We start from the raw sequence: 26,944 nt of genomic DNA on the forward strand, positions 1-26,944 counted from the left end.
AATTGATATCGTGCGACCGCAAATGTAGGTACACCGCATGTGCTTGTGACTGACAGGTGGGTGGCATTGCAGAGAGATCAGTAGTATGTAGGTATACAGTAATGCTTGAAACCGCTATCGCCAGCATTGCTTGAAGTGTGTACCATCATCGTACGTATTAAAAGTAAACCTCAGTTAGCTTACAAGTACTGGGTAGTGGTAATTGCTCGACTTGATGGTGTCGGTTCTAAACTGGTCTAGACAAAGCCTCAAGGGCTGTTCGAGAGAAGATGGATAGCGTGACCCTTTCCTTTCAGCTGACTATCCGAATTGTTAAGAGTTGACAATTAGTTTACAATGAATTTCAACCCAACAGAGATGTATCGAGGTAACCATACCATATTCCTGCGCTCGCTCCTCCCCGATGTACATATGTAGCACACAAAAACGACAGTTCAGCAAAAAACGCCAAGCATGCCTAAAGATAAAAGACGCTCCACTAGGGTGTAAAAATCGAAGAAACGCAGAGATGGGGAGAAGGGGCGTGACAAACACAGACACACAACTGCTGCCACTCACTCTTCGTCATCATCAACACCCTCGATGACCATTCCCAGCGCATTCGGTACTCCCACGAGAATCTTTCCCTTAGGTACCCTCACGCTCTTCACCTTCATGCAGCCAAACACATTCAGCTCATGCAGATTGGGACAGCACTTGAAAATGCTTCCAACAATGAAATCCGTTACCTCCTCACAAAAGCTGATTTCCAGGTTTTTCAGCTCAGGATAGACCTTTTTGCCATCCGAAGGGAAAACCTCCTCAAAGGCTTTTGCTGAGATGTGTCTGCACCCGTGTACATTTAGGTGCTGGATCTTTCTTCCGGAATGTGCCATCAATGCCTTGAAGCCTCTGTCGCACAAGCCGATGTTGTCCGGGTTTTGGCGCGGGTTTGCCGAGTCTACCTGTCGGCATTTTTGCAGGTCAACAAACAATAAGCACTTGTTCTCCCAGTTGGTAAAGAGGCGGGCAAAGCCTTCATCCGTCATGACGTCGCTGTCGGTTATGCGCAGCTTCTGCAGCGAGCGACAGTGGTTGTGTATAGCGTCCAGGACAGTGTTGTCCAGTTCAATCTCGCGCGTAATAGAGAACGTCTCGAGATTAGGACCGATAGAGGAGAGAACGTTGACATATACATCCGAATGGACGTGATTGCGAAGATCGATGCTAAGGTGCTTGAGGTGGTGGAGTTGGGCGAGGTGGTTGATGCCTTCGCCGGTGATTTTCTGATTGTGGCACGCCTTAAGGCGAACCAAGGACGGACATGAAGAGGGGAGGGCGGCCAGAGCAGAGTCGCCAAAGTGCTTGTCCGTCCAGTAAACGCGGAGTGATTGTAACGATTTTCCCTTCTTCTCAAGAAACTCCAGCCATTTCTCTTCGGCAATGAGATTAGAGCCATGCAGGTAAAGGTCCTCGAGCTCTGTTTTACGAGAGACAAGGAAATCCATAACTTCGTCTTTGAAGTGGATGGCATTTCTGGCTTTCAGCCTTTTCAGACCTGGTACGGTCTGAAAGATGCGGATATAATCGTCGGCGGAAAGCTTGGCGCCGTCGTAGATGCAGACCTCATCGGCCGTTGGCTGCAAAAAAAGACTGAGAGTTGTAGGGTTGAGAAGTCTATGTTTCGAGAGCTTCCGGGCGATTTTGTCGATGACGGGCTGAGGCAAATCGCCCAGATCTTCAGCCAGATCAATGTTCTTAGCTAGAGTCTCGATGCACAGCGTCATCAAGCTCTTGGCTCCAAGCTGAAATGTGCCGTCCAGAATCTTGCTCTGGATCTGTCGGCGTCTCCCTACCGGACCGGTAGCAGCCCGCTTTGCCGGCTTCTTCTTTGGCGGCGCATCTTTATCCATCTCTTTTCCACAGGGACTGCACAACAAGCCTCCATCGGGATGGTTGCGTGAGTATGCAGTGACGGTGAAGCGCTTCCCACAGTTGGCGCAATTGTCCATCTGGCCGGGTAGAGGCGCGCGCTCCCGAAGCAAAGTGTCCAGCAAATCGTCATCTGCGTCATCCTCGCCTGCATTTCGCTTCCGCTTCTGGTAGGTTTTGCTGGCTTTGATCTTATCAATGACCTTTTGGTCCTTCTTTCGTCGGGATGTCCTGGTTGTGACAGTAACAGAGGTTGTGACTGTAGATGACTCTCCTACTTCGTCTTCCGCGACCTGCTGCTGATTTGAGGAGCTACTAGCCCCATTCTCCTGTTCTGCTGCTCTTCGTCGCGCATCGGCATCAAGACGAATCTGGTTGGCCGAGATATTGTGCGACTAAATTCAAAATGTGAGGATTTTGACAACACTTGGGGTCTCTCCGAGCTAGATCACTTACGGCCAAGAAATCAGTCAGAGCCGATTGACTGCAAAAAGTGTTAGCATTTTGATATTTGTTCGCCAACAAAAAAATCGGGAAAAAAATTGTGAGAACGTACGGTCCCCTAATCTGACGACCAGCCCTGTTGTTCTGCTGTCTCGACCTGGTGGGTGACATTAGTGGTCGTTTGCTGATCGACCGTCAACAACAACTTACATTTTGGCGGGGCCGTGCACCGGCGAAAGTTCCCTGTGATGCTATCTGGGTTATAGCGATGGGGTGTTGAGAACTATCAGTCGAGCAGTATGGAAGTGTCTACAACTCTGGACGAGCGACGAGAACAAATGAAGGTCTCCGGAAGAAGAAACAAAAACAAACGCAGGAAGGGCGATGTTTGGGAAAAAAAGTTTCGTGCAAAAGAAAGGTGAAGGGGAAGCACAGCAACGACAGTACGAGAAGCGACGCCCGTGGCGGGACGTGATGAGGGGCAAATTCCATTAAAGTTTGCGACAAAGGTGCCTTTTTCAGGCAGTCTGCACCGTGCCAAGGGAGGAAGTGCCCTGTAAGAGCTGCTTCTGCCTGAGAATGGAACCCGCTCGACCAATCAAGTCATTGGAAGGTCATGTGCCCTCGCGTTAAGACGACGCGCGCTTTCCTTGTCCACAGTGGGGGAGCCACGGATCATGTCTCTTGCTTTGTAACACAAAGTGGAAGCTGCGTCGCCCACTCGGGAAAGCTGAAAAGCCTTCGAATTTGCCGGTGAATGAAAGGAGCAGTGGCGATTCGCCTCGACTTCTGTCGACGTGCCGGGAAATTTCAGTTCTCCTGCCCCTGCATCTTGCTGCATCTCCATTTCATCCTTCCTGTCCGTCCTCTGTGAATCACTTCAGTTGAGTGTGGCTGCCTCCTCCCGGACCACACTTGTTAGAAGGTGCCCATTTCAACCTCATTCGGGACACATCCGCTTCGAAATCTGGGAGCGCACGACGTTACGTCTTCGTTCATTCTCTTTTCACCTGAGAATTTCACCGCTCGTTTATTGGTGGTCTGATTGTCTGTTTTTTTTTTTTTTTCCCTAAGACCTGTTGCCTGTCTATCACTTTGTCGATCGGGCATAATCTCTTACCTTACGAGATTCCTCAGGACGTTCCCCGCAGTCCGATACCTTGCCTTTATTTGTCCATCAAATACTGGTCGAATTTAGGAACCTCCTTTTCATAAAAAAGAAAAAAAAACCACACTTCAGAAGCACCTGGTCAACCCCGTTTCGGTGTTACCCTGCCCATTTCAACTTGAGACTTCTCGTTCAATAGGTCGAACTGGTTTATCACAGAAGATGGTCAGAACCAGAAGATCCGTGGTTGCGGCCGACGAGGTTGTTGGTAGGTCTTTCGATGAAGCTCTTCTGGTTGAAACTGGAGATAGACTGGCACTTGGTGTAAATGTGATCACAGACTGACATGAATATTCCAGTAGCAGCACCCATCGCGGAAATCAAGAAACCTCGTGGTCGGCCTCGCAAATCGGCCACCCCAGCCGTTAGTGCCACGGCGTCTTCCGTACCGACTCCGGCGACATATACATCTGGTAGTGAGTATGCTACGCCGCTTACCAGTCATGCTGCGACCCCGACGCCATCTCTACTCAAGGAGAACGTACGGTCTACCAGGTCGACTCAGTCCGCACCAAAGATTGAGGTTGCTATACCCGTTCTCAAGGCTTCACATACCATGCAAACAACGCTTCGCAGTAGTGCCTCTGCTACAACTAGCAAGCGGAAGAGAAACATGGTGGCAGACAGCCAGGAAGATGACTCAGATGATGGTCACGATGCAAAACTTGCGCGGATGCTTCAGGACGAGGAAGATGCAAAGGTAGCATCATCATCTAAAACACCCTCTTTTCGAGTTGATCATTTGGGCAGTACCCCGCGTAGCACGCGGTCTTCTCATCGGGGGAACACCAATGTCTCGAGCAGCAAGACCAAGAAGGAGGTCATTGCGGACAGCGAGGATGATGGTTTTGACGATTCTCCTGATGCTACACTTGCCCGGAAACTTCAGGCTGAGGAATACGGAGAGGAAGATTCCGAAGTGGAAGCGGCCACATCCAACGTTAAGGCACTTGGACTTCGTCGCAGTTCGAGAAGGCTCAACTCGTCTCCAGTCCGGGCGTCATCCAACGTCACTGGCAAATCTACCGCCGTTGCAAAAGGAAATCAGTCTGCACCTACACGGAACTCCACTAGGCGTGGTGTTGCAGAGTCTTCGACTCAAGTTCTTGGCTTTAGGACAGCTAAAGACTTGATTGCCGATTCACAGGATGACGACGATGATTTTGATTCTCTGTCGGCTTTCGAATCTGATGATAATGATAGCGATGTCAGCGCCCAGGGAGGTCGCCCTTCCGCGGCCCAGAAGGGTAAAGGAAAGGCGATCGCGCCCCCGCCAGAGTCGGAGGACGAGAACGATAGCGACGATTCTGTCCTATCGCTTCCAGACGAGGCAGACGAAATGTCGGTTCTAGGTACTGGCAGTTACGTGTCCATTGACGAGGACCCTGATTTCCTTTTACCCCCCAACTTGCAGGCTTCGGTTCACGGTAGCGACGATGATGAAGACGCCACTTTGGGTGCCCATATCGCTGAGGCCGGAGAGGGTCTTGATCGTATCAGGGCACAAATGAGCAACCGGCGTGCGTACCGATCGTACCGGAGCAATAGGCGCGTTAAGAAAGACCGACTCCGTCTCGAGAAGCAACACCCCGAACTCACGACGATGTGGAAAGACCTGGAGAACATGCCCGTTTTGAAGGCTGGTAGGGCTGAACAGCCAAAGTCCATTTCACGACAGCTGAAGCCTTTTCAGCTCGAAGGGTTGGCCTGGATGACAGCAATGGAAAAGACAGAGTGGAAAGGAGGACTTCTCGGCGACGAGATGGGCCTGGTACGTCATGGATTCCTCCTTGATTTCAGTTTAGTTTCTGTGTGCTAATTGCTTCTTGTCACATCATAGGGCAAAACAATTCAGGCAGTGTCCCTGATCATGTCAGATTATCCCGCTAAGAAGCCTTCACTCGTTCTTGTGCCTCCTGTGGCCTTGATGCAGTGGATGACGGAGATTGAGTCATACACTGACGGTACACTGAAGACACTGGTCGTTCACGGTACCAACTCCAAGTCCAAGAACCTCACTGTCAAGAACATCAAGAGCTATGATGTGATTATCATGTCTTACAACAGTTTGGAGTCCATGTACCGGAAGCAGGAGAAAGGCTTCAAGCGTAAGGAGGGGCTCTACAAGGAGAAATCCGTCGTCCACCAGACCGAGTGGCATAGAGTAATTTTGGACGAAGCACATAGGTGAGTCCTGAATCGTCGAATACTGACTACCGAATAACGGCTTACATATCATACCACAGCATCAAGAGCCGAACGACGATGACGGCCAAGGCATGCTTCGCTCTCAAGGTTACATATCGCTGGTGCCTCAGCGGTACGCCGTTACAAAACCGCATTGGAGAGTTCTTCTCTCTGATCCGCTTCCTCAATATCCGGCCATTCACATGCTATCTGTGCAGGGGATGCCCTTGCAAGACCCTTGAATGGGGCATGGATGATGACAACAGGTGCAAGCACTGCAACCACAGCGCCATGCAACACGTCTCAGTGTTCAATCAAGAGCTCCTCAACCCCATTCAGAAATTCGGAAACCGAGGTGAGGGTGCTTTGGCCTTTAAGAAGCTTCGGATCCTTACGGACCGCATCATGTTGCGGAGACTGAAGAAGGACCACACCAACGCAATGGAACTTCCAGTCAAGGAGATCAACGTCGAGCGCCAGTTCTTCGGCGAGGTAGAGAACGATTTTGCAAACAGCATTATGACCAGCGGCCAGCGAAAGTTCGACACATACGTGGCCACTGGTGTACTTCTGAACAACTACGCCAACATTTTTGGACTCATTATGCAGATGCGACAGGTTGCCGACCATCCGGATCTGATTCTGAAGAAGAATGGCGAAGGTGGTCAAAACGTGCTCGTGTGCTGTATCTGTGACGAGCCTGCCGAAGACGCCATTCGCTCCCGTTGCAAGCACGACTTCTGCCGTGTTTGCGTCAAGACGTATGTGCATTCGGCTACGGACCCGAACTGCCCTTCTTGCCACATTCCTCTATCCATCGACTTGGAGCAGCCAGAGCTCGAGCAGGACGAGGCGCAGGTCAAGAAGTCATCCATTATCAACCGGATCAAGATGGAGAATTGGACCTCGTCATCCAAAATAGAGTTGTTGGTACACGAACTCCACAAGCTCCGATCCGATAACGCCTCGCATAAGTCCATCATCTTCTCCCAGTTCACCACCATGCTTCAGCTCATCGAGTGGCGTTTGCGCCGCGCTGGTATCACTACGGTCATGCTTGACGGTAGCATGACTCCAGCCCAACGCCAGGCTTCGATCAACCACTTCATGACAAACGTGGACGTCGAGTGCTTCTTGGTGTCCCTCAAAGCAGGAGGTGTCGCTCTGAACCTCACTGAGGCTTCGAGGGTTTTCATTGTAGACCCTTGGTGGAACCCAGCCGCGTATGTTTACCCTTATGGCGTTACATGAAGGACGTTCTGACTAACTTGCTCGCAGTGAATGGCAATCCGCCGACAGATGTCACCGTATTGGTCAAAGCCGACCTTGTACGATCACCCGACTTTGCATTGAAGACTCAGTCGAAAGTCGTATGGTCCTTCTGCAAGAGAAGAAGACCAACATGATCAACTCGACAATTAACGCTGATGATGCGGCAATGGATTCGCTGAGCCCTGAGGATTTGCAGTTTCTGTTCAGAGGAAACTGAGCATCACAGTTTTCAGCATAGAGCGGTGCATATTTGGGGTTGCTCATAATTGCGCCTATATGTCTTTCTATTTGTTAAGTGGTACTAATCCTTGGACGCCCTTTATGGGCTCCTCGTCGAAGGGTGTGTAATTTTCAGCTTTCAAGGCAACCAGAGGAGGCAAGATAGCTTGGCTTTACTGGCAGCCGAGCCATTGGGACAATATTTTCCTTGCTTCTATGTGGTGGCAACTCTTCACATGTCATTGACGGGACTGGACTTTTGTTTGAGCTGGCGAGGACAGTGTCAGATTCAGAAGTATATATGGTTCAATTTGTGTGTTTGGAGCATGGGAATTATTAGCTACATGTCAAAGGATGCAAGCAAATGTCACAGAATTCAAGGTAATAAAATCGATTCAGAAACTCGTTCAAAAGGTCAAGGATATGATATCTGTGATGAAGGATTGATTCTACAGAAAAGAACAACTTTTGCCAGCTGTGATATTGATAACAGGTGATACAGATGACACGAGAGCAACAAGGTTTGTCAACTGACCTAGTAAGTCCCGTACTAAAACTGTTACATGTAACTTGCATAGCATCTTTGCTCCTTTTTTTCCTCGAAATGCTAACTTCAAACGTACCTAGTGTGCCCATGGCTATTAATCGGGAGAGACACGTGCAGTCGTCATTCGCTCGCTGCTCGCATATTTCTCGGTGACTATATAAGTAGTGTACACTACAGAGTAACCAAATGTCCACAGTCTCTCTCTCTCTCTCGGTGCGGCGGAAATGCTCCGCAACATCGATATTTGCCTTCCACAGGGCATGTCCCGGGAAGTCAGAGAGTGGAATTTATCGGATTGATGGGAGATGACGAGGTAGATGGAGAACTGTCCGCCATCCCCCCCCCCCCCCCCCCCCCCCGCGATGCCGCCACCCAGATATCCCCATTGTCCGATGAAGTCTAAGGAAGCATAATGGAAATTGGAAACATCAGCGAGCTCCACCATAAACTGCCAAGGATACTTAGATCGTGTTTCCCGGGTTGTTGTTCATGCGTTTCGGACATGTAAGATGGTCTACTACGGAAGCGTGGGACTTCGGACCACCTTGTCGTTGATATAGATATTGCATGTAATTCATGTAGATGATCAAAGTAAGAAATTGGCATCTGCAAACCATGGTTAGTCGCTATTAGCGTCTTGATGATGAATGATACATATTCAATCAGAGGGGGTCTCTGAATTGTAATCGTAAGAAGATAGCTCGACAACCGATAAAGTGGCAAGAAGAATGATGACGATGTGTTGACGATAGGATGTTGATGTCACTATATCGTCAAAAGATTCGCATGTCAAGTTTACGTATGGTCGAGAAGCAAGATATACGATATAATTTGCGGAGAGGTACCTAAACCGAAAATAATCTGGTATCGTCCAAATCGTATAATGAGAGATTGACGACAGTCAGCCTCATTGGTCTCTGCCATATGCGTGTCCGGTTTGAATGTACTCGGAGGTTTGTGAAAAGGGAGAATGAATTAACAGGCAAGACCCGACCAAGTCCCATGTGGCAAAACACACACTTGTATTCTGGAAATCCTGGAGCCATGACTTAGGAACCCCGGGGGAAGGGATCAGCCAACGCTGGGGAGAAACAAGGTGTTTGGTATGGTTGAGATATGCTTAGTTTGTGGAAACGGTCCCGATCATCGTAAGGTGGTTCGAGTCATGTCTCGTCTTGGCTTTCTTACCCATCCCACATCACATCACAAGCACATGCTTGGAGGTCGAGTGTGGGGCTGCGGAGCAACGACACTCGTCAAGAGCCTCAAACCCCGGACAAGCCAACCATGACAACCAAACCCCCAATCAAGACCCTGCCGCAGCCTCCCCCAAACTCCTTGCCCCTGGGTTAGTGAATGCTACCATTCTTCACCAAATTGTCGGTATCTCATGGTATCGGTTGAATCTGAGCGCCGAATTCTCAATCATGTGCAGCCAAAGTGCTCCAGGGATTAGTTTGTTTGGCTTGCTCGGAAGCGGTGGACCTCCGCCAAGCAGGTCATAGCAAGGAGTTGCCCGGGTACGGCCGGGGCTCTCAGGCCTTCAACCAACAATCAATGGACAGTTCCCGTTGGTCCAGAGACCTGGGAATCTGGCCGCCAGCTTACCGAGATCGCATCACGGCAATCATATGTCAATAAAGAGATAGATGGTGCCAAGACGACATTGCCAGGACAGGAGCTGAGAGGAGATCCAGACATGCCAAGGAGAGCTACCCCAGGTACGGTTTACTACCCTGCGGCTGACTCGAGCAAGACGTAGTCGATGATTGGGTGACTCGAGACCATTTCCCCTATCAAGTAGACGGCCACCACAAGGAACTTGCTGCTAAATCGTGGGGAAGGTTTCAAAATCGTTGGAGGCGTTCAAGCGCAGAGAAGCGGAAAGATGTTGATGCGTTTGAGTGTTGGTCAACCTTCATACAGATTAGGGTAACGGCGATGGATTATGTGATAGAAAAGAACACAATTCCGAGACAGTAGCTACATTGAGCAACAGTTCGCAAGATATCCGAGTGAAATCAGTAAAGGCATAGGGAACGTTGAGCACTTGACAATAGTTGCTGGACTCGAACGAGCATTTGCATTGGCGGGCCGTTTGAAGATGAGCCAATGGCTTTGCAGGCTCGAGCTCGTTCGAAGGCCATTGTAGAAGCTCCCGCGGCTTGTCAACATCAGCCGTCGTTTTGCAGCTTGTCATCTCATCATATGATTGCTATGGAACAATGGTTGATTGATGAAAGCAGTCACCGATGGATTGGCGCCACATCTGGGTGGCGGACCCAGCAAAAGCTCGAGGTACACCAGATCGGATCGTCCCATGTCATGCATGCGACAAGGAAAAACATGGGACGATCAGGATGTTGGGGATGGCGGTTCAGTTGGCCGCTCAATGTTTGTCTCCGGCAGTCTATGCTCTTGGTTGAATAAAAAGAGTTGAGCTCGAAGGAGGGCGTGATTGTCGAAACAAATGGTGGCAGGGAAAGAAGGGATAAGCGTGATGCATTCAGGTTCCGAACAGCTGAAGGGATTCGCGGACTTGGGGATCGCTCACCTCCTTTCCCCTTTTGGCTTTTATTTTTTCCAACTCCAATGCCTTCTTTTCCGATGGCCAAGGTTTCTAGAAGGCCGGACTTTAGCATCTCGTCACCCTCCCTGTTCAATTGTCTCAGCGCCCTAAAAAAAGGAAAAAAAAAAAATGCCCTGCAACAATTTCGGGTGAAGTCGGAACAGGGATCCATGTCTTTCGTCGTATTTTTGGCTTTGTCAATTCGATGCGTGTCACCCTGGGTGGATGTGAGTTTTGGCCAGCCTGGTTGTTTCCCCTGGTCAGCCCCTGAAGGCCCAGAGACGCTCCCGCTGGTGCTTCGGGTGCTTCGTGAGGGGATCCACATTCACCGACACGGCATGACCGCAACCCTCCAGCCTAAACCGGACCGGCACGTCTGGATGACGGTGACCGTAGGCACTAGCACCCAGCGGACAGTAAGATAACGATCTGATCATGTTTCCTGATTCTGACGCCCAAGTCACGATACTTTTGGCGCGACAGAGAGGCAAAATGGATGGGAGCTATCAGCAACCTCACCATATCGCAGTATGCTATGGGCCCAGACCGGAGCTAACGGTACGATTCTGTCGCCCAAGTTAATGACAAACAAGGGTTTGGAGATTGAAGCGATGTTGACGGAGAACACGAACATACGTGTTTATGGGCTGTCGATGGGGGGCGCAATTCCAATCCAATCTATTCTGTTACCGCTGTGCATACGATCTGTGGGAATCCGCATCCAAACCACAAGAGTGGAAAGCTGTAGTGCAACGGATATGTCAGCATCTGGACGAAAAGATCGTGGTGCTACAGTAGGTAGTGGTACAACCCTTCGCATTCAGCACTCCAGCCCTGAGCTGGCACCCACTAGAATGTTGCGGTCCACAGTTTTCAGTGTCTCATGATTCCTTCGCGGATTTTGCGACCCCTTTTAGCCGTAATTGCGCCGTGATGACTTCAAGGGCTTCCGCCAAAAAAGTGGATGGATTGCGGACAACTTGCCAATCGTAGGCGTTACAATTGCAGAGCGGAAAGTTGGATAGACGGTTTGTTGGGAGCTTGATGGAAAAAGTTACGAAACCATTCCGAGAAAGCGACGGGAGTTGAGTTGAGAGCAAACCAAATCGGAGGTGGAATTCGACGTCCCGGTGTTTTCATCCCCGATGTTACTATGTTACACATTTGCAACCAGGCGGGAAGGGCCCGCTAGCCCGATTAAGAAGCTGCTGTATGTAATTGGAGAAGATGATAGGATAGCGGGGTGATCACCCTGCAGCCCCTGGGCTGTATCGAAAAGAGGTTTGACGGATTCGAAATCCACTTCTCCACAAACCGGTGCCTTGAAGTCGACGGCTGCTGCTGCCCATCGCAACAAAAACACTCAAAACTTTCCGGTCACAAAGTGGCAGCTGTGGAAGAAGTACACAGTAGACGAGTGGAAAGAGAACTGGGCTGGAAGGAATCAGCGCTGTATGTCAGATCTGACAAGTCTCAGCTAGGTAGGTAGGTAGAGTTCAGGACACACAACTGAATATGCTCGGACGTCCGATCGATTACGCCTTGTTCAATCTTTGGTTTTCGAATTAGGCTGGGTACTACCATATCCAAGTTGAGGACAAATGCCACTATAGAAGAATTCTCTCCGTGCAACGTCTAGTGTATTGCAGTTCTCACATCAGCTGCGGGGGCCTTGAAGATTCGACACTCATGCAAAGCTCAAGATGAGATGTCTGAATGGTGGAAAAGTGGAATCCTATGTACATACTGCGTAAGCAGCGGGAAACTGTGATGGATTCTACGGAGCCGCTAGCCGCTAAGCGGTGGAGTAGCGGTGGGGACTTCGGGTCTAACAAGCGGCATCGCACGCGGACGGCACCTGCATTTCCAGCGTGACAGGAAGGATTTACAGCCCAGACGCTGTGACGTGCCCCAAAGTCCACTGCCCATACGTAACTCGACCACATTCTGACTCCTTTTGCACTCTCAATCAACTATGGAACTTCGAAATACACGACGCCGGCCACACCCCGAACCATTGCCGGACGCGGGGATTGCCCGTTTTTTTTTTGCCTAGAAGAGAATTTCAATGGAACACTACTGAGGAGCACACGACCTCTTCCCCAAAAATGACTGTTCTGAAAAGATGACGCGACGGGACGCAGAGGTGAAAGACCGGTGCGATACCGGAAGGGAGAGCCCGTCGACAGATGGAACGGGAAAGAGCATCTTCCACGTAAAACCGCCTGCCCTTGCAGCCCTTCGTTTCCTCCATCTCCTCCATCTCGCCCTCACTTGCTTCGCGTCGTATGTGCCTGCCTTACCTTTCCTCACTATTTTTGGTGTTGATCAATCATCATCATATCATCTTGGTGGCCGGGATCTGCCGTTCCTGTCACCTCCAGTTTGTGTGTAGAAGCAAGGTACATAGACGCTATTCGTACCTAGAGCTGCTACCGTAACAACACCATCATTGTACCGACCGATTCGCGGATATCGTTTTCAGCATTTGTTGTCGATTTCCCACGTTCCGGTACAACACTTTCCCGAAGGCATTCAAAGCCGCATATTCGTCGCAGCAACAAGCGGTCACACTGAGCAAACCCAACCGGGTGTATTCGGGTGTCTCCAACGGCTGGACCACGCGTGTTTGCAAGGTGTGTTACACTCCCCTAGCTATGTTTTCTTTCTTTTCCTCTTTAGGGCATGCCCAGCCGACCAGGCCAGATCCAACCCGCACACACCATCCGGACCCTCCCCCAACCGTTCATGGAAGCGTCAAGGCGCCGGCCGTGTGTAATGGAATCCACAGCCGGCGGCAGAATTCGGAGAAGACTCCCCTCGCCAGAGGCAAGGACACAGACACACACTCAGACACCCTTCTCCATCATGGCCAGGCGGCCCTTGAAACAGCCATACCCCGGCTCCCGAAACCCGCCAGACAGGCGTCTGTCACGACAAAGCAACACCCCAATCACTTGAGAACCTCCTGGCCGTTTTTACCAGATATGCTACATACTCGGCAGCTAACAGTGGCACTCTTGATGCCCAACTAGAGAGAGCAGAAGGTAACCGTACGGGTAGCAGGAATCAGGTGAAAGCAACAAAAAAAGACATAGCGTTCCATCTCAATTTCGCGTCGCATGGGTAAAAACAGACTCCCCGTTTCGCCCTGGACGGTGCTCATGTCCGGCGCAACCGCTCCTCGACTGCAAAACGTATTAAGTCGGCCGGTCCTCTCGAGCAAACGGGATGCTGGAAGAACTTCTTCTCATCATCTACTAAAGAGTCTGTTGCTTGCTTCACGGTTCGCTGCTTCTACACTCGTCGCTACTACTTCTTCTGCTGGTGCATCTAGAAGTACCGGTACCTCCAGTCCAGACCCCGGCCCTACCATTAATAAGTCGCAGACCAATCGCAACCCCTCGACTTACACCTCACCTCCAAATTCCCTTTCCAGAACGTTTAGTGCGAGTAACCTGCTAGCCTGGTATCGGACCCTCCCCAGCCCTTACTTTAACCTCTCCGGCCACCTCGACGATTTGTCTTCTTTAATCCGCCCTTTCCTGGCTTTTCTGGACCCGTCTTCGCTTTCCTCCCCATACTCGATGGCTTCCACTTCGTACGCTTTCAGCACTTCTTCAGGCTCCGATTTCTCGACCCCGCGGTCCAGCTCCCCTCACTCGTCTGCATCAGTTGCGTCCGCACGCTCCTCCCACTCGTCCACCTTCAGTGCAGGAAAGCGCTTGTCCATGTCTTCGGTTCGGCGCACCTCGGCTTCGAATCCGATGTCTTCCGTTGATCTATCAACCATCGAAGAGGCTCTGAAGATGGCCAACCTCGACACACTGAAGGGCTACTGCCAAAAAACGTACGGCGAGGTCCACCAGGAAACCACTACCGAGTATATTTCCCAGGAAGAGGCCCGGGGCTACCAGGTGCTCAACCAACCCCACTGGAACAAGGGTAAGCTTACTGTTCCTTTTTTTTTTTTTTTCTTGTTCGTTTCTTTGTTTATTCTCTCCCACTTCCTTCGTTTCCACGTCCCACGCTGCTTCTCCTGTCCCTGTCTCTTATCACTGCAGCACCCGAGCTTGGTTGTCTACGGCTTCCTTGAGTCAGTCTGGCCATGCTCGCATCATCAGTCTCTGCTGTCCGTCAAGGTGCTATCATGGCTTGGTCTGCCAGACTTCTGCATGCACGCCAGACTTGCTTATATTCACGTTTTCTCCCATCTTCTTCTCCCCGACCCCGTCTTTCTTCGACTTCATCCGTTTCTGGTTCAGCACTTTCTGGATCTCCGTCTGTGTCACATTCGCCAGAACCGTCCTCGTCACCCCTCGTACACAACATGACTGCAGTTGCTGATTTTCGCATTTCACCCAAAGGGACGTCATTCACTCCAGAAGAGCGTGTGGCCAAGAACTTGACCGGACTTATTCCGCACGTCATGGAGGACTCCGAGAAGCAGGTTGAGCGTGCGCTCAAGATGATCCGCACCCGTCAGACCGACATTGACAGGTACCTCTACTTGTCGACCATCAAGAGCCAAAACGTCGACCTCTTCTACCGCCTCCTGATGGATCATGCCAAGGAGATGATGCCATTGGTCTACACTCCCACCATTGGCGACGTCTGCCTCCAGTACTCAACCCTCTACACTCGTCCAGAAGCGCTGTACATTTCGATCAAACAAAGGAAGTCGATCCGTACAATTTTGAGGAATTGGCCCTATCCTCAGCCCGAGATTTGTGTCGTCACTGACGGTTCCCGCATTCTCGGTTTGGGAGACCTTGGTGTCAATGGTGTTGGCATTCCGGTAAGTGGCAATTACTCAATTTCATACGCTGGCAAGACACTAACGTGTACCAGATCGGTAAGCTAGCTTTGTACACGGCTGCTGCTGGTATTCACCCGGACAAGACGCTCCCTATCGTCCTCGACTGCGGTACCGCCAACGAGACCAACCTGAAGGACCCTCTCTACTTGGGCCTTCGTCAGAAGCGTATCCCGGTTGCCGAGCAACAGGAGTTCATGGACGAGTTCATGGAGGCTGCCGCTGAAGTCTTCCCGGACATGGTTGTGCAGTTTGAGGACTTTGAAAGTGAAAAGGCTTTCAACTACCTCGATCGGTACCGCGATCAGTACAAGTGCTTCAACGATGATATCCAGGGAACCGGAGCTGTTGTCCTCGCCGGGTAAGTTGGAAAACCCCTCCAGCCCTGCAGAAGATGAAGTTGCTTGAATGGGAAATCCCACGTTTCAAAAGTGACTTGTGAGCGTGAGACAAATTGCTGACAGTACGCTGTACAATATAGTTACATCGGTGCCGTCAACCTTTCAAATGTTCCTATCGAGGAGCAACGTCTTGTCTTTATGGGAGCTGGCTCCGCCGGTGTTGGCGTTGCCAAGCAGCTGGTCGAGTACTACACCAAGCGTGGCCTCTCGGAGCAACAAGCTAAGGACAAGTTCTGGCTTGTTGATACCAAGGGTCTTGTGACCAAGGATCGCGGTGATAAGCTGGCTGAACACAAAAAGTACTTTGCCCGTACCGACAACAACGGCCATCAGTTCCGCACCCTCGAGGAGGTCATCGAGTACGTCAAGCCAAGTGCGCTTGTCGGTCTTACTGCCACTCATGGCGTCTTTACCGAGTCGGTCGTCCGCGCCCTCAAGGCTTCCGTCGACGCCGGAGGACTTGGCCGCAGGCCCATCCTCTTCCCCCTCAGCAATCCTCTCACCAAGGCTGAATGTACATTCAAGGAGGCCATTGACTGGACTGACGGAACCGTGCTCTTTGCTTCCGGTTCTCCCTTCTCCAGCTACACTACAAACGGTGTAACATATCACCCTAACCAGGGTAACAACGTCTACGTCTTCCCCGGTATTGGTCTTGGTGCTATCCTCGCCAAGGCTACTAGAGTCACCGATGACATGATCTACACCTCGGCCGCTGCCCTGGCCAACTCCCTCAATGCCGATGAGGTCAAGCAAGGCCTTATCTACCCCCGCATTGACCGTGTCCGTGAGGCTAGCGTCATTGTTGCGCGTGAGGTGATGAAGTCTGCTCGCCGTGAAGGCGTCAGCACTCTACCGGAAGAGCAGTGGCTTGAGTGGGAGGAGTGGGGTGACGTTGATCTCGAGAGGTACATCAAGCAGCACATCTACGACCCCAAGTTTTGAAAGGTCTCATAGATACGTTCAAACGGGTGTGCACAAAATGGATAGAAAGATAGATGGGTAGGTGGGATGGGTGGATATGGCAAGAGTTGGGTTGGAGTTTATCATCACGGCGTTTGGAACCTGATTTATTTTATCCTAGTGATCGCCAGACTCACAGGATGCTTGCTTTACTGTTGAAGAGTTGGAATGGCAAATAAGCGGGATCCATTACTACCATTAATAAAGATCCCTTTCCAGTCAAGAAAGGATTGGATGGATCTTGAGCGTTTCGGTACTTACTTCTTAAGGACCATGTTGGATGCACATACCCCATGGGACAGCGAGAGATGCCCATGTTCTAGCATGGGTCACTCGGCATTAGATACAGACTGTTAGAGTCAGAAGAGGTTGATTCGGCGTTATCATGGAACAAGAAAAAAACGCTTTTAGCGGGGTTAGATCACTCAAGGGAACAGGCAACATTGCGAAGGATTCATTGTACATTTTTGAAAGATCTTTTCTGCCTATCACAAACTTGAACTCACTTTGGTGATGCCTTTACTCTTTGACCGAACAATGACCCAGAACAAGATTGTGTACCGAATGAACTCGCGACAACCGGATTCCAGGTTGCAAGGTTGAAGGTGTTTAACTGCACATGTACCGCCACACGCCTTTGACGGTTGTCAGATGCAAATGGCACATCTTTAATTATGATCTCTGCATACCTGGAATGCTATAGTCGCGAGTCAATTGGGCAAGCTTACAGACACTGGTCCCGCGAAAGAACCCGAAATATCCTTCTGCATTCTATGGAGGTATATGATCACTCGTACGGTGACTGGGTTTCGACATTGCGTTTGTCACTCTTCACCGCTGCCCTTTTCTTTCCGTCCTCAGTGTCGGCGTCGGGCTCATATCGCACCGTTATTTTTTTTGGTTTACCTTCCTCGTGCCAGTCTCTTTGGGTACCCAGTGCAGGCGGAGAGATAGCGAACTCTTGAAGCCGAGAATGCTATACAGACATGCTCCTCGTGGATGGACGGGTAGATAGGGCGGTTAAAATTTCTTATTTTGTTACCATAATGAAGATCCTATTACCCACCCTCCGTAATGATTTAGACAGGGACGTTGGAAATTTAGATGATAGATATGTGTCCTGGTGTACCTCGCTCAATCACTGTTTGGACTACCAACTCGAATAGAAAAAAAAGACCATCTAATCATGATGACCGCGGACCAAGCCCTGGGTATATATCACTCCGACACTCCAATCCCTGCAATTCCATCTCCTCCTCTTTAATTTGGAGCTTCATCACCGTCTCTTCTCATTCTATTCCTTCCCTCAGCCGCCTCCCCAGCTAAGAACCCTCTCGTTACCGGATTCTCCACTAACGACCTCTCCGCCTCCTCATTATTATTACCATCAACGCCGCCACCACTCTCAGCAGTTGTTGGTGTGCGTCCACCAGATTTGACACCCCCAAACAAACATGTCCACAAATCATTTTGATCCACTGCCTCGCCCACCACTCCATCCGATCCTTTACCCATCAGTTTACTCAGATGCGCCTGTTGCATCTCCTGCGCGTTGGCCGCGTCAAGACTTATGTCTTCGAGCGTCTCGGACTCCTTCTCTTTGTCCCTTGCCTCTTCTCTTGTTTTTGTGTTTGTTGAAGAAGAAGAAGAAGCATCAGCAGTACCACCAACAACAGTAGCACGCCTCTCCATATGCTCCAACCGCCTCTTCACACTTAACTCGTAGACATTCTGCTCCACCGTCCCATCCACAATATACAGCCACACCGTCGTCTCCTGCTTCTGACCAATCCTGTCAACTCTGGCGATAGCCTGCAACTCCAGCGCCGTATTAAGCAGCGGTTCGCAGAGGAACACATGGCTGGCGTTGACCAGGTTCAGCCCACTCGCGTGGGCACGTGCGTGCAGCAAAAAGACTTCGATGGAGGGGTCTTCACGGAAGGAGGCGACGCTGGACACAGCACTGCGGTAGAATGAGGAGTAGCCGATGTGATAGCGTTCAAAGGCCTGAGCTAACACGTGGAGGAAGTCCTGGTATTGCGAAAAGACAATGGACTTGGCGCCGGGGTCGGATTGGCGCAGCCAGAGGAGGTGGCGGAGTAGGGTGTCGACTTTGGTGGTGTAGTGCGGGCCATTTTCAAGGTCGATGTTTTGGATCTCGGCGAGTTTGGAGGGGTTGAACTCGGTGTATATCGATGTGTGCTTTTTGGACTTGGACGGTGACGTTGGTTGCTGGTCGCGAGGGGCTAGCTGCTTGTTGGAGTCGCGGGTGTTGTGGCCTTCCGAATGGACTTTGAGTTCTTGAGGTTTGTATGTGATGTTGTGCAGGTTAGAGCGATGAAGGGGTCGCTTGCACACGGGGCAGTTGTGGTGAGTTGTGAACCACATTGTGATGCACTCTTTGCAAAACTGGTGGCCGCAGACTGTCAAGACGCCGATGGAGAATGGTGACTGGCAGATGACACACATTCGCTCCTCGTCGGAGGAAGCATCGGCTTGTTTAAGATGAAGCACTGTAAGAGGGTGTCAGTACATCATGTTACACCATGGAACATAAAATCACAGCACAAGTGTCTCGCAATAGGCGTAACTTACGGTAACGATGCTTCGACTCCGCTGTGGCCACTTTCGTCTTCAACCTTTCTTCCTCGTCGATGGCCCTCTGTAGGGCTTGTTCGTCCGTGGCCCCTGTGTACTCTTCTACCGAGTCTGAAACTTGTTGGAGTTGCCGGTAGAAATCAAGACGTGCGTTCAAGATGTCAGTAAAGTTCTCCACCTCTTGTTCCATGGCTGTCGCTGCTTTGCCTTGGTCCGTATGCTGAGCCTGGGTTGACTTTAACAATCTCTCTGCCAAAGCAAGCTCAAGCCTTGCTCTTTTGCTCCCACTCGCTTCCTGATGTCGCAAATCCGTCATCACGGCTCGAAGTTTCGAGATAATGCCTCTCAGGGATGTATGACCATCGCCTTCCTTGAACTTCGGCTTGACACTTTCGCGAAGGGCAAAGAGCTCGAGGATCCGCTTGGCCGATTCAGGCGGCTTGTGGCCTGCTTCCACTTCCATATCATCGCGTGCCATTTTAAGCACCACCCCAACTTCGTGTTCGACCAGGCCGTTTTGTTGCCCAGATATCACGGCTTGTCGGTCGGCGATAGCGGCCTTCAAAACCTGGACATATGCCAGAATCTCATCCTGAAGCTTTGTTGATTCCTCGTATTCTTGGCCTGTGGCTTCAACATCGGTATTGTCCTCATCCACCAACGGCTTGAGCAGAAGTTGGATGACATGCTCTCTCCATTCGTCGAGCTTATCGGCCTGCCGGTCAAGGGCCTCGTATATACCCTCGAGAGCGATGATGATGTGACTACATTCGACGCCGCTTTCTTCGGGTATATCCACTGCGGGGATGACCGCAAAGTCTTGCTTCTGGCGACATTCTTCAAGCTTGTCCATCAGCTTCCTCGCCTTGCCGTAACTCTAAACTGTCTGTTAGTACACGTCGCACAAAAGATAGGAATGTGAATGTACCTCTTGCAGGATTTCCTTCCTGATAGCCTTCGCAAGGTCGTAGCCTTCGGATTCCAGTTTGTCCAGCCGCTTGAACTCATCAGAGTCCGGAACAGTCAACTTGTCGTCCGTCTTGCTAGAGTAATATCCGTTTGCGCACAGAAACACGGCCATGTGCTGAATTTCAAGGACGAATCTCAGTCGCCGACGGGCATCTTTGAGTCCTGATGAGATGTCCTCGTCATCATCCGATTCGCTATCTTCCTTCGCACCTGACGGTACCACAGGGTCTTTCGCAAGCTCCGCTTCAAGCTGTTTCCGGCACTCCGCTACCATCTCTACACTTTTTGCGCGGACATCCTCCCAAATAGTTAGTGCATCCTGGACGCGGTCCATTCCAGCCAGAATTTGTCCTCTTTTGAGCTGCATGAGCAGGAGACTACGTTGATCACTCCTGATGGCACCATCACTCTGCTCTAGCATTGCATCAAGGACCTCGGCCACTGTTCGCATAGGGCGACCCGACCTTTTGCCTAAGGCCTTGCGGTTTCGATTTCCCACTTCAGGGTGAAGGGTCAATTGCCGCAGCTGATCGAGGGCAGTCCGCATGCCTTGTTGCGTGAAAGGGTCTTCGGGGTCCCAGTCTTCCTGAATTGGATTTCCCTCAACATCCAAGCCGCAGTTGTTGACGAGCTCTCTAAATACGGTCCGGTAATGTTGCTCCTCCACGGCGCTGAAGGGCATCGTGATCACATGTCGTTTCTGGGACGGAATCGATATTTCGCTTCTGACCATACTCTTCGTGTGCCGCATTGTGATGGAGCCGAACAGGCTCTTGAAGCGCGCCTTGTCGGACATTAAGGCCCGCCAGGCCTCTTTATCCGAGGCATACGGCTCAACTCGGAGGAAGTTCAGAAGGCCTCGTAGATCTGGATGCCATCCGTTAGCCATTGTCAAACCAAAGGCAACCTAGCCTTTCAGGTGGAATTTTCACCTTTCTGGATGTCGTCCTTCACCGGAGTGCCAGTGATTGCCCAAGCATGAACGCGGGGAATACGTCTTGCAAGTACGGCAGTGTTGCTGTTCCAGTTTTCCACCATCTGGGCCTCGTCAATGCAGACACGCCACCACCCAAGCTCGACGAGGGGAGATGTCTGGCGCTCGTATTGCTTTTTTCCGCGCATGGATCGTTCAGGATGATCGACGGCGGACCAGATCTCGGTCCGAAGAACTTCATAAGTGGTGATGACCACATCCTGCTGAGCCAATTGCGTGGACGAAAGGTCTACACCCTTCATCTTGGCCGCCTTTTTCAGCCCTGGATAGTAAACCACCTTCAAAGTCGGTGCATGGCGGTTCAATTCGGAAAGCCATTGATCGAGAAGAGGTAAAGGCGTTATTATCAGGGTCGCTCCTGTTGTTTGGAGCTCGCGGCCAAGAAAAGCGTCATATGCCACTGTTGGGCCTGGTGGGCGTTTGTGAAGCAACGTGAGAGCAATCACTTCGACGGTTTTTCCAAGACCTATCAAAAGTCAGTGATTCTGCTTTGAGCCCACAGCAATCAAATCCAGGGACAAAAGTTACCCATTTCCTCGGCCAAAATACCACCTTTAACCATGTCATTAGACGGGAGCTTCGTAATATCCTTTACCACTATGCCAAATAACGGGCTGATATAAAACGTTTCGCCATCGAGCTGCTTAACCTGGTGGAAAAAGGCAGGGAGAAGAGACGAGGCTCCGCTCTTGGAGGGTTGGACCAAAGGTTGGCCATCGGGTTGAGGAAGGCCACTCCATTCGACACCTTCACGGTGTAGAAGCCACTTGACAGCCCTTCGCTGGAAGGGATAAAGGTCCGTCTCCAGACTGGGGACCTTTGCTGTCGCGAGATGTCCGTCAGAAATTCTGGGCGTTGGAGTATGCGCTGCTTCGTAGAAATGCTGTGGAGTCCATGCGATGGTCTCCTGCGCTGACACGAGTAAATTCGGGTGATACGCCATCAGCACCTGAGTTTTCAGCCCCTGCTGAACCTTGGACTGGTACACATCTGTACTAGTGTTCCACATTAGTCTGAGCGTGACATCGATCTTGACAGATGCTCCTTCTTGACGGATGGCGATGTCCACGGCTGTCCAAAGGTAGCCTGGCGACCCGGGGTCAAATGATTGTGTCTTGGCAACACGGGCCATGAGAGCGAGTTTTGAAGAGATCGCCCTTGTCTTGAGGGCATAGCAGATATGGGCATTCTTATTCTTATTTGCGCGACGGCTGTTTTTGCTAGGAGCGAGATGCAAGTACCAGGCGCCACGTTCTGGATCACGGCGGTCGGGTTTGGCATTCACCACCCAAACGTCTACGTAGTCTCCTATGTTTTGCTTGTTGAGACTAAAATGTTTGGGAATAGCCGCAGTATCACGGACAGGAAGGGCGACCGTGTGCTCGTCGATACAAACGGCATCGCTAGGTTTGAACACGCCCCGCGAAAGTTTGGGGCGCTTAGCAGGTCGAACTTCAATGTCCTGTTCGGCATCAGTTGTGGAAACGGCGGGATCAAGTCCAACAGACCGAACATGGTCGACAAATGCGGCTACGTTTTCAGGGTTGGCTTCCCAGTCTGATCGGGGTTGTCGAGACTGCCCTTGGGACTTTTTCTTGGGAGGCATTTTGGCGACAAGTCAAGGGAAAATGATGTCGTCGTGATGAGGTTGACCAACGTTCGTCAACCAAAGCAAGTGGGTGGCAGTGGTCTCGAAATTCCACGGCATGGATGTGCTGCGTTTCTGTGATGAACAGCCCGATGCTGCCGGCATGCTCGAGGTTGGCGATGAAGGATGAACAGCTGTTGGACTGGGACGACGAAAAGGTGTTGATTCTGGTAGTAGGAAGAGGGAAGAAGGGAAAAAGCAGAGCAGCCTAAATACCCAGGACGGGAGGGCCAGTGAATGGAAGCACAGTAAATGGGTGCCAAGGGGCACGGCCGGCCAACAACAGGCGATCCAGATGACCGACCAGCGAGTTGGTGAACCTGAAGATGAAGGTGCATGAAGCAGGAAAAAATGAGTCCGGGTAAGAAGAGGAGTACCTAGAGGTAAGTAATAAGGAGGGGGACAGGAAATTGTTAAGGCAAGAAGAGCTCGGCAGCGCATGGAGGGACAGGCAACGCAGAACCGGCTAAGGAATTACACGCGGGCGTACAACCTAAGCTGGAACAGTATGTACTATTCTAGAATAGTGTACGTAGTGTACTTGTAAGTTTATAGGGCTGCCCTGCTAATGAGGGTCTTGGCATGAACCCGGGCACCTAACCGTCCAGTGCTGTGTACCACGCAGTAACATACAAGTAGGTAGGTCATGCAGGGACGCCACTTTACCCCGTGGAAAAGAGCGCTTGTCATTGGCTCACAGACGGGCGGGAGCTACCTTGAGCCCCACCGAGAGCTTCAGACGCTGAACGTCGGGCGCTCAGACCGGCCAGTGGTCCCGGCTCCAGATTTCGGGCGGGCGAAGCGGGCTGCGGAGGAAAACTTTCCCAAGCGACGGGAGTCCCACCGAACCGACTGTCCGCGCGCGACCAGTCAGTCCCGGGGCCGGAATTTGTTAAGGAATCTCCATCCACAATACCTATCTCGCCCCGTCTCTTTCCCCGGCTCCGTGATATGAGCGGCAACCTTGACCGATTGCTGGCGACACCTCTGCAATAGGTACGCACTTTTCCTCATCCCACTTCCCAATCACTGTGGTCTTCCCATGGCCTTTGCGACCTGCGACTTTGCCAGTTTATTATTTGTTTACTTGCCCACTAACACTTTAAACTTGACCCAGCACGGATGAAGTCCTCCCTCCGGATCCAGTCCACCCTTGGACTCCTCTTCCGGCCCTGCGCCGTCTCGGCCCCCGCCACTGCCCCTGGGCTCAACGCACACGCACGATGGGCGCATAAGACTGCCGCCCAGCTGCCCCTCATCCCCAAGCCGACCCCCTTCGTCCCCGACGTCCCTACCTTCCTGACCTTGATCGGTCGCGACCTCAAACAACATGCCGACAAGTTCCCCACGTGGGAGGCCCTCTTCACCCTCACTACCGACCAACTGAGAGAACTCGGCGTCGAGCCCCCAAGGGCAAGACGCTACCTGCTGCGATGGAGGCAACGGTTTAGGGAGGGCAAGTTCGGCATCGGTGGCGACCTCAAGCACGTTGAAAACGGTGTCGCCTACCTGAAGATCCATGAGAAGGAGGCAAGCCCTACCAGAACCTCACGAAGGGTCGTCAACGTCCCCGCCAACCAGCACGTCGAGGAGGTTTCTGAAGGCGAACGTGTCAAGGTCAAGGGCTACAAGGTCAAGGGCGTTTCTACAATCGTTGGCCCCTACGCCTTGCCGGTCCAGAAGGGCGTCGCCAAGCTCGCCGTCACTGAGGGCATGTGGGAAGACAAGAGAGGACACAAGGTCGACGGTGGTGAGCGTAGACGCGCCGAGGTGCGCTTCAAGAGAGGTGTGGCGGAGCGCAAGGCCCTAAGGGAGAAGATGGGCTTCTACTAAACAAATCAATCGGGCTATGGTCATGGATGATTGGGTTGGTTGAGCTGCCGTCAGATTTGAACGTTTGCTCGGTTGGCCACAGGCTCTACTCCATTTGTAGCCATGTGTAAAATCTGTATATTAATGGTATTCGGCTTGCCATGTTCCGGGGTCCTGGGCTGTTCTCATCCCCTGGTGACCCATGTCTTGCGACCATCGTCGCTGTAAGAATGGCCAGATATTAATGTGCGGGGATGCTATGGACATGGTCGAAGAGGGCTAGAGCTGTCATTGGAAATAGTCCATTGGACTTCCTTCTGTGTAGGTGACCTCTCATTCTATCTTCAAAGTCCTTTACTGACGGAGGTATAGTACATTGGGGCTTTCCTGGAACAGTCCGGCCTCACTCCGATCCCAAACCGTTGGCACTAGGATCCTTTGTCCCGGTTCGTTGTCAACCCAGTGCATCCGTTTGAACGAACAAGCCGTACTCTCCGGATATAGCATGTATGCTGTTATGCCCCTTATCTCCGTGATCAGCTGCAAACGTTCATGGCTTTCTTCGGTGATAACAGCCAACAGGACCCCCCATTTTTCTTGGCCATTTACCTACTAGAATAGCTTCTCCTAACAACGTCCGCTTTACCACGCACGCCGTTTCACTTTGATGTCTTACCATCAAGTTTACCGTCAGCTCTTTATGCGCCATACATCAATAATTTCTAGACCAGTACCCTCTTTGTGATTTTCCGTTACCTGACATTCCTCTATGGTTTGTTTCAAAGTTTGTCATATCAAATCGGAGTGTTACAACATGAAACAAATATCTCAACATACCACCATCGCTTGGTCAAAAGGCTCCTTCCTAAACCGCACTGCTAACGCTAGAGGTATAGACAGTGAGAAATACCTATCTCTCCTTCTGATATCGTCACGAGATCCGGATCTCTGTTGCACTTTTCTTTCCAGGCAGGACGGAGCTGTTGTCTTTGGGAAGGAGATGTCGAGCCCTCGATTCGGACCAGAGTTCACTCGCAACCGGCCAACTTAACTCCTTGAGTGGTTTACCTCGTCCATTCAATCTCACCTCATCACAGTATCCAAGCCGGGCCCAGCATCATGCAACGACAACCCACCCGGATGGAACAATGACAGCAAAGTTATTTTTGCTTTTCTCTCTATTCGATCCGAAAAGTAATAAGGACATGAGAATGACGATCTTGCTCTTTCTTTTTCTTCTTGATTTCGGGGTCTCACAAAAGGTTTTCGGTGTGCACTGTGAAATGGATGTTGGACGGAAGGAACGCATCATACGACTCAGATCATGTCGACGTTTCCACATCGCGCCATCCCCAACCAAATATGGACCCCGCCGACACAAATTCATGATCTCTTCGAGTACAGCCTTTTTCTGCCTACGTCTCGGACGAAAACTTCAACAGATCGTTGAGCGCTTGCTGCGGCTATTCCTGGAATTCGGTACCCAACAGGCTCGCGGTGGATTTTGAGACGGTGTCCTTGGCAATCCTGGCAATCATGGGACAGCAAGCATGACCCTGAGGCGTGTTCGAGAACTCAAAATAGCTCTTGTTTCATCATCCAAAGTGCCCTCTCTGTGCTGTCCCCGGCAATATCGCCAATGATGGCATTGAGATCCGATGTCATAAAGCGGCTTCTCCCTCTCCACCGCTGGTCCTGCCTGCACAACCAGTACGATATGGCAGGTTGATGGTGTCACACAGGAGACTAAATCCAGGAGCTTCTGGTCTGGTTACACAGACATTACCAAGCTTCATTGGCAGCTGTGCCGCAGCTGAAATCGAGACACACTCGACGCAGCGACGTTTCCTTGCCGAATCAAGAGCGAAAAAGTCCATCAGACGCCTTCTTTCACGTAACATACAGAAAAAGCTACTCTCTAGAACACCATGGCAATCTCCCAAGATGCCAAAATTCGGCCACAACCTACTAGTGAGGTGAAGCTCGAAATCTCTCAAGTCAATGTCATCTCGATTGGTGATGGCGGGGTTGGCGATGACGGTGGCGGCGCCGTTTAAGCTTAAACCTGTGAAGGTTACAGCCGTAGCACATCGGGGGAAAGTCCGAACGGTGCCTGCCATCCCCATCAAAACAGCTACGTAATAAAAAGTCAGATATAGGTAACTCGATTCGTATTGGGCTTGGCTTGCAGCTAACATCCCATTTCTTTACAGATTTTTATGACTGTCACTCACACCACGTTCCTAGTGAATGAGTATCCGTCCGCGCAGATGGACAGAATTGGAAAGGAAGTGCGCCCCCTTCGGGAAACATGGAGGGCATAGCTTGGCGGAATTTTTGATCCTTCGAAATTTTTAATTTGCTTTTCTTTGGAAAAGAAAGAGGAGAAAATCCCTGGCTACACTCGCGATGTGCCCATCGGACTA

The 26,944-nt window shown here is 51.1% G+C and overlaps 5 protein-coding genes across 6 annotated transcripts; 3 read left to right on the top strand and 2 right to left on the bottom strand.

The window, feature by feature from the left end:
* Positions 1-276: 276 nt before the first annotated feature.
* Positions 277-2,827, bottom strand: NCU03649 (hypothetical protein). The gene is made up of 4 exons (XM_956283.2): positions 2,566-2,827; positions 2,468-2,512; positions 2,368-2,395; positions 277-2,306 (listed from the first exon to the last, which is right to left on the bottom strand). Coding segments are annotated over exons 1-4 (1,827 nt in total). The 5' UTR covers positions 2,568-2,827; the 3' UTR covers positions 277-554.
* Positions 2,828-3,052: 225 nt separating this feature from the next.
* rad16 (DNA repair protein RAD16) lies at positions 3,053-7,606 on the top strand. The gene is made up of 5 exons (XM_956284.2): positions 3,053-3,731; positions 3,823-5,294; positions 5,364-5,710; positions 5,770-6,933; positions 6,989-7,606. The coding sequence occupies exons 1-5, from the start codon at positions 3,686-3,688 to the stop codon at positions 7,197-7,199; spliced, it is 3,240 nt and encodes a 1,079-aa protein (XP_961377.1). The 5' UTR covers positions 3,053-3,685; the 3' UTR covers positions 7,200-7,606.
* A 4,674-nt stretch (positions 7,607-12,280) lies between these two features.
* NCU03651 lies at positions 12,281-17,030 on the top strand. Of its 2 annotated transcripts, none has more exons than XM_011396256.1 (5): positions 12,281-12,953; positions 13,353-14,262; positions 14,685-15,115; positions 15,169-15,494; positions 15,615-17,030. In XM_011396256.1, exons 2-5 carry the CDS (start codon positions 13,440-13,442, stop codon positions 16,477-16,479), a joined length of 2,445 nt encoding a protein of 814 aa, XP_011394558.1. In that variant the 5' UTR covers positions 12,281-12,953; positions 13,353-13,439; the 3' UTR covers positions 16,480-17,030. The 2 variants fall into 2 exon arrangements, with proteins under 2 accessions (XP_011394558.1, XP_011394557.1); XM_011396255.1 differs by having other exon boundaries at positions 13,384-14,262.
* Positions 17,031-17,590: 560 nt separating this feature from the next.
* NCU03652 (SNF2 family helicase/ATPase) lies at positions 17,591-23,077 on the bottom strand. Its single transcript, XM_955639.2, has 5 exons — positions 21,587-23,077; positions 20,997-21,524; positions 20,024-20,931; positions 19,093-19,972; positions 17,591-19,010 (listed from the first exon to the last, which is right to left on the bottom strand). Exons 1-5 carry the CDS (start codon positions 22,662-22,664, stop codon positions 17,758-17,760), a joined length of 4,647 nt encoding a protein of 1,548 aa, XP_960732.2. The 5' UTR covers positions 22,665-23,077; the 3' UTR covers positions 17,591-17,757.
* A 444-nt stretch (positions 23,078-23,521) lies between these two features.
* NCU03653 (hypothetical protein) lies at positions 23,522-25,246 on the top strand. The gene is made up of 3 exons (XM_955640.3): positions 23,522-23,702; positions 23,824-24,839; positions 24,891-25,246. The coding sequence occupies exon 2, from the start codon at positions 23,829-23,831 to the stop codon at positions 24,537-24,539; it is 711 nt and encodes a 236-aa protein (XP_960733.2). The 5' UTR covers positions 23,522-23,702; positions 23,824-23,828; the 3' UTR covers positions 24,540-24,839; positions 24,891-25,246.
* Positions 25,247-26,944: the final 1,698 nt, after the last annotated feature.

The sequence above is a fragment of the Neurospora crassa genome, linkage group V (assembly GCF_000182925.2).
Source record: "Neurospora crassa OR74A linkage group V, whole genome shotgun sequence".
NCBI lineage: Eukaryota > Fungi > Ascomycota > Sordariomycetes > Sordariales > Sordariaceae > Neurospora > Neurospora crassa.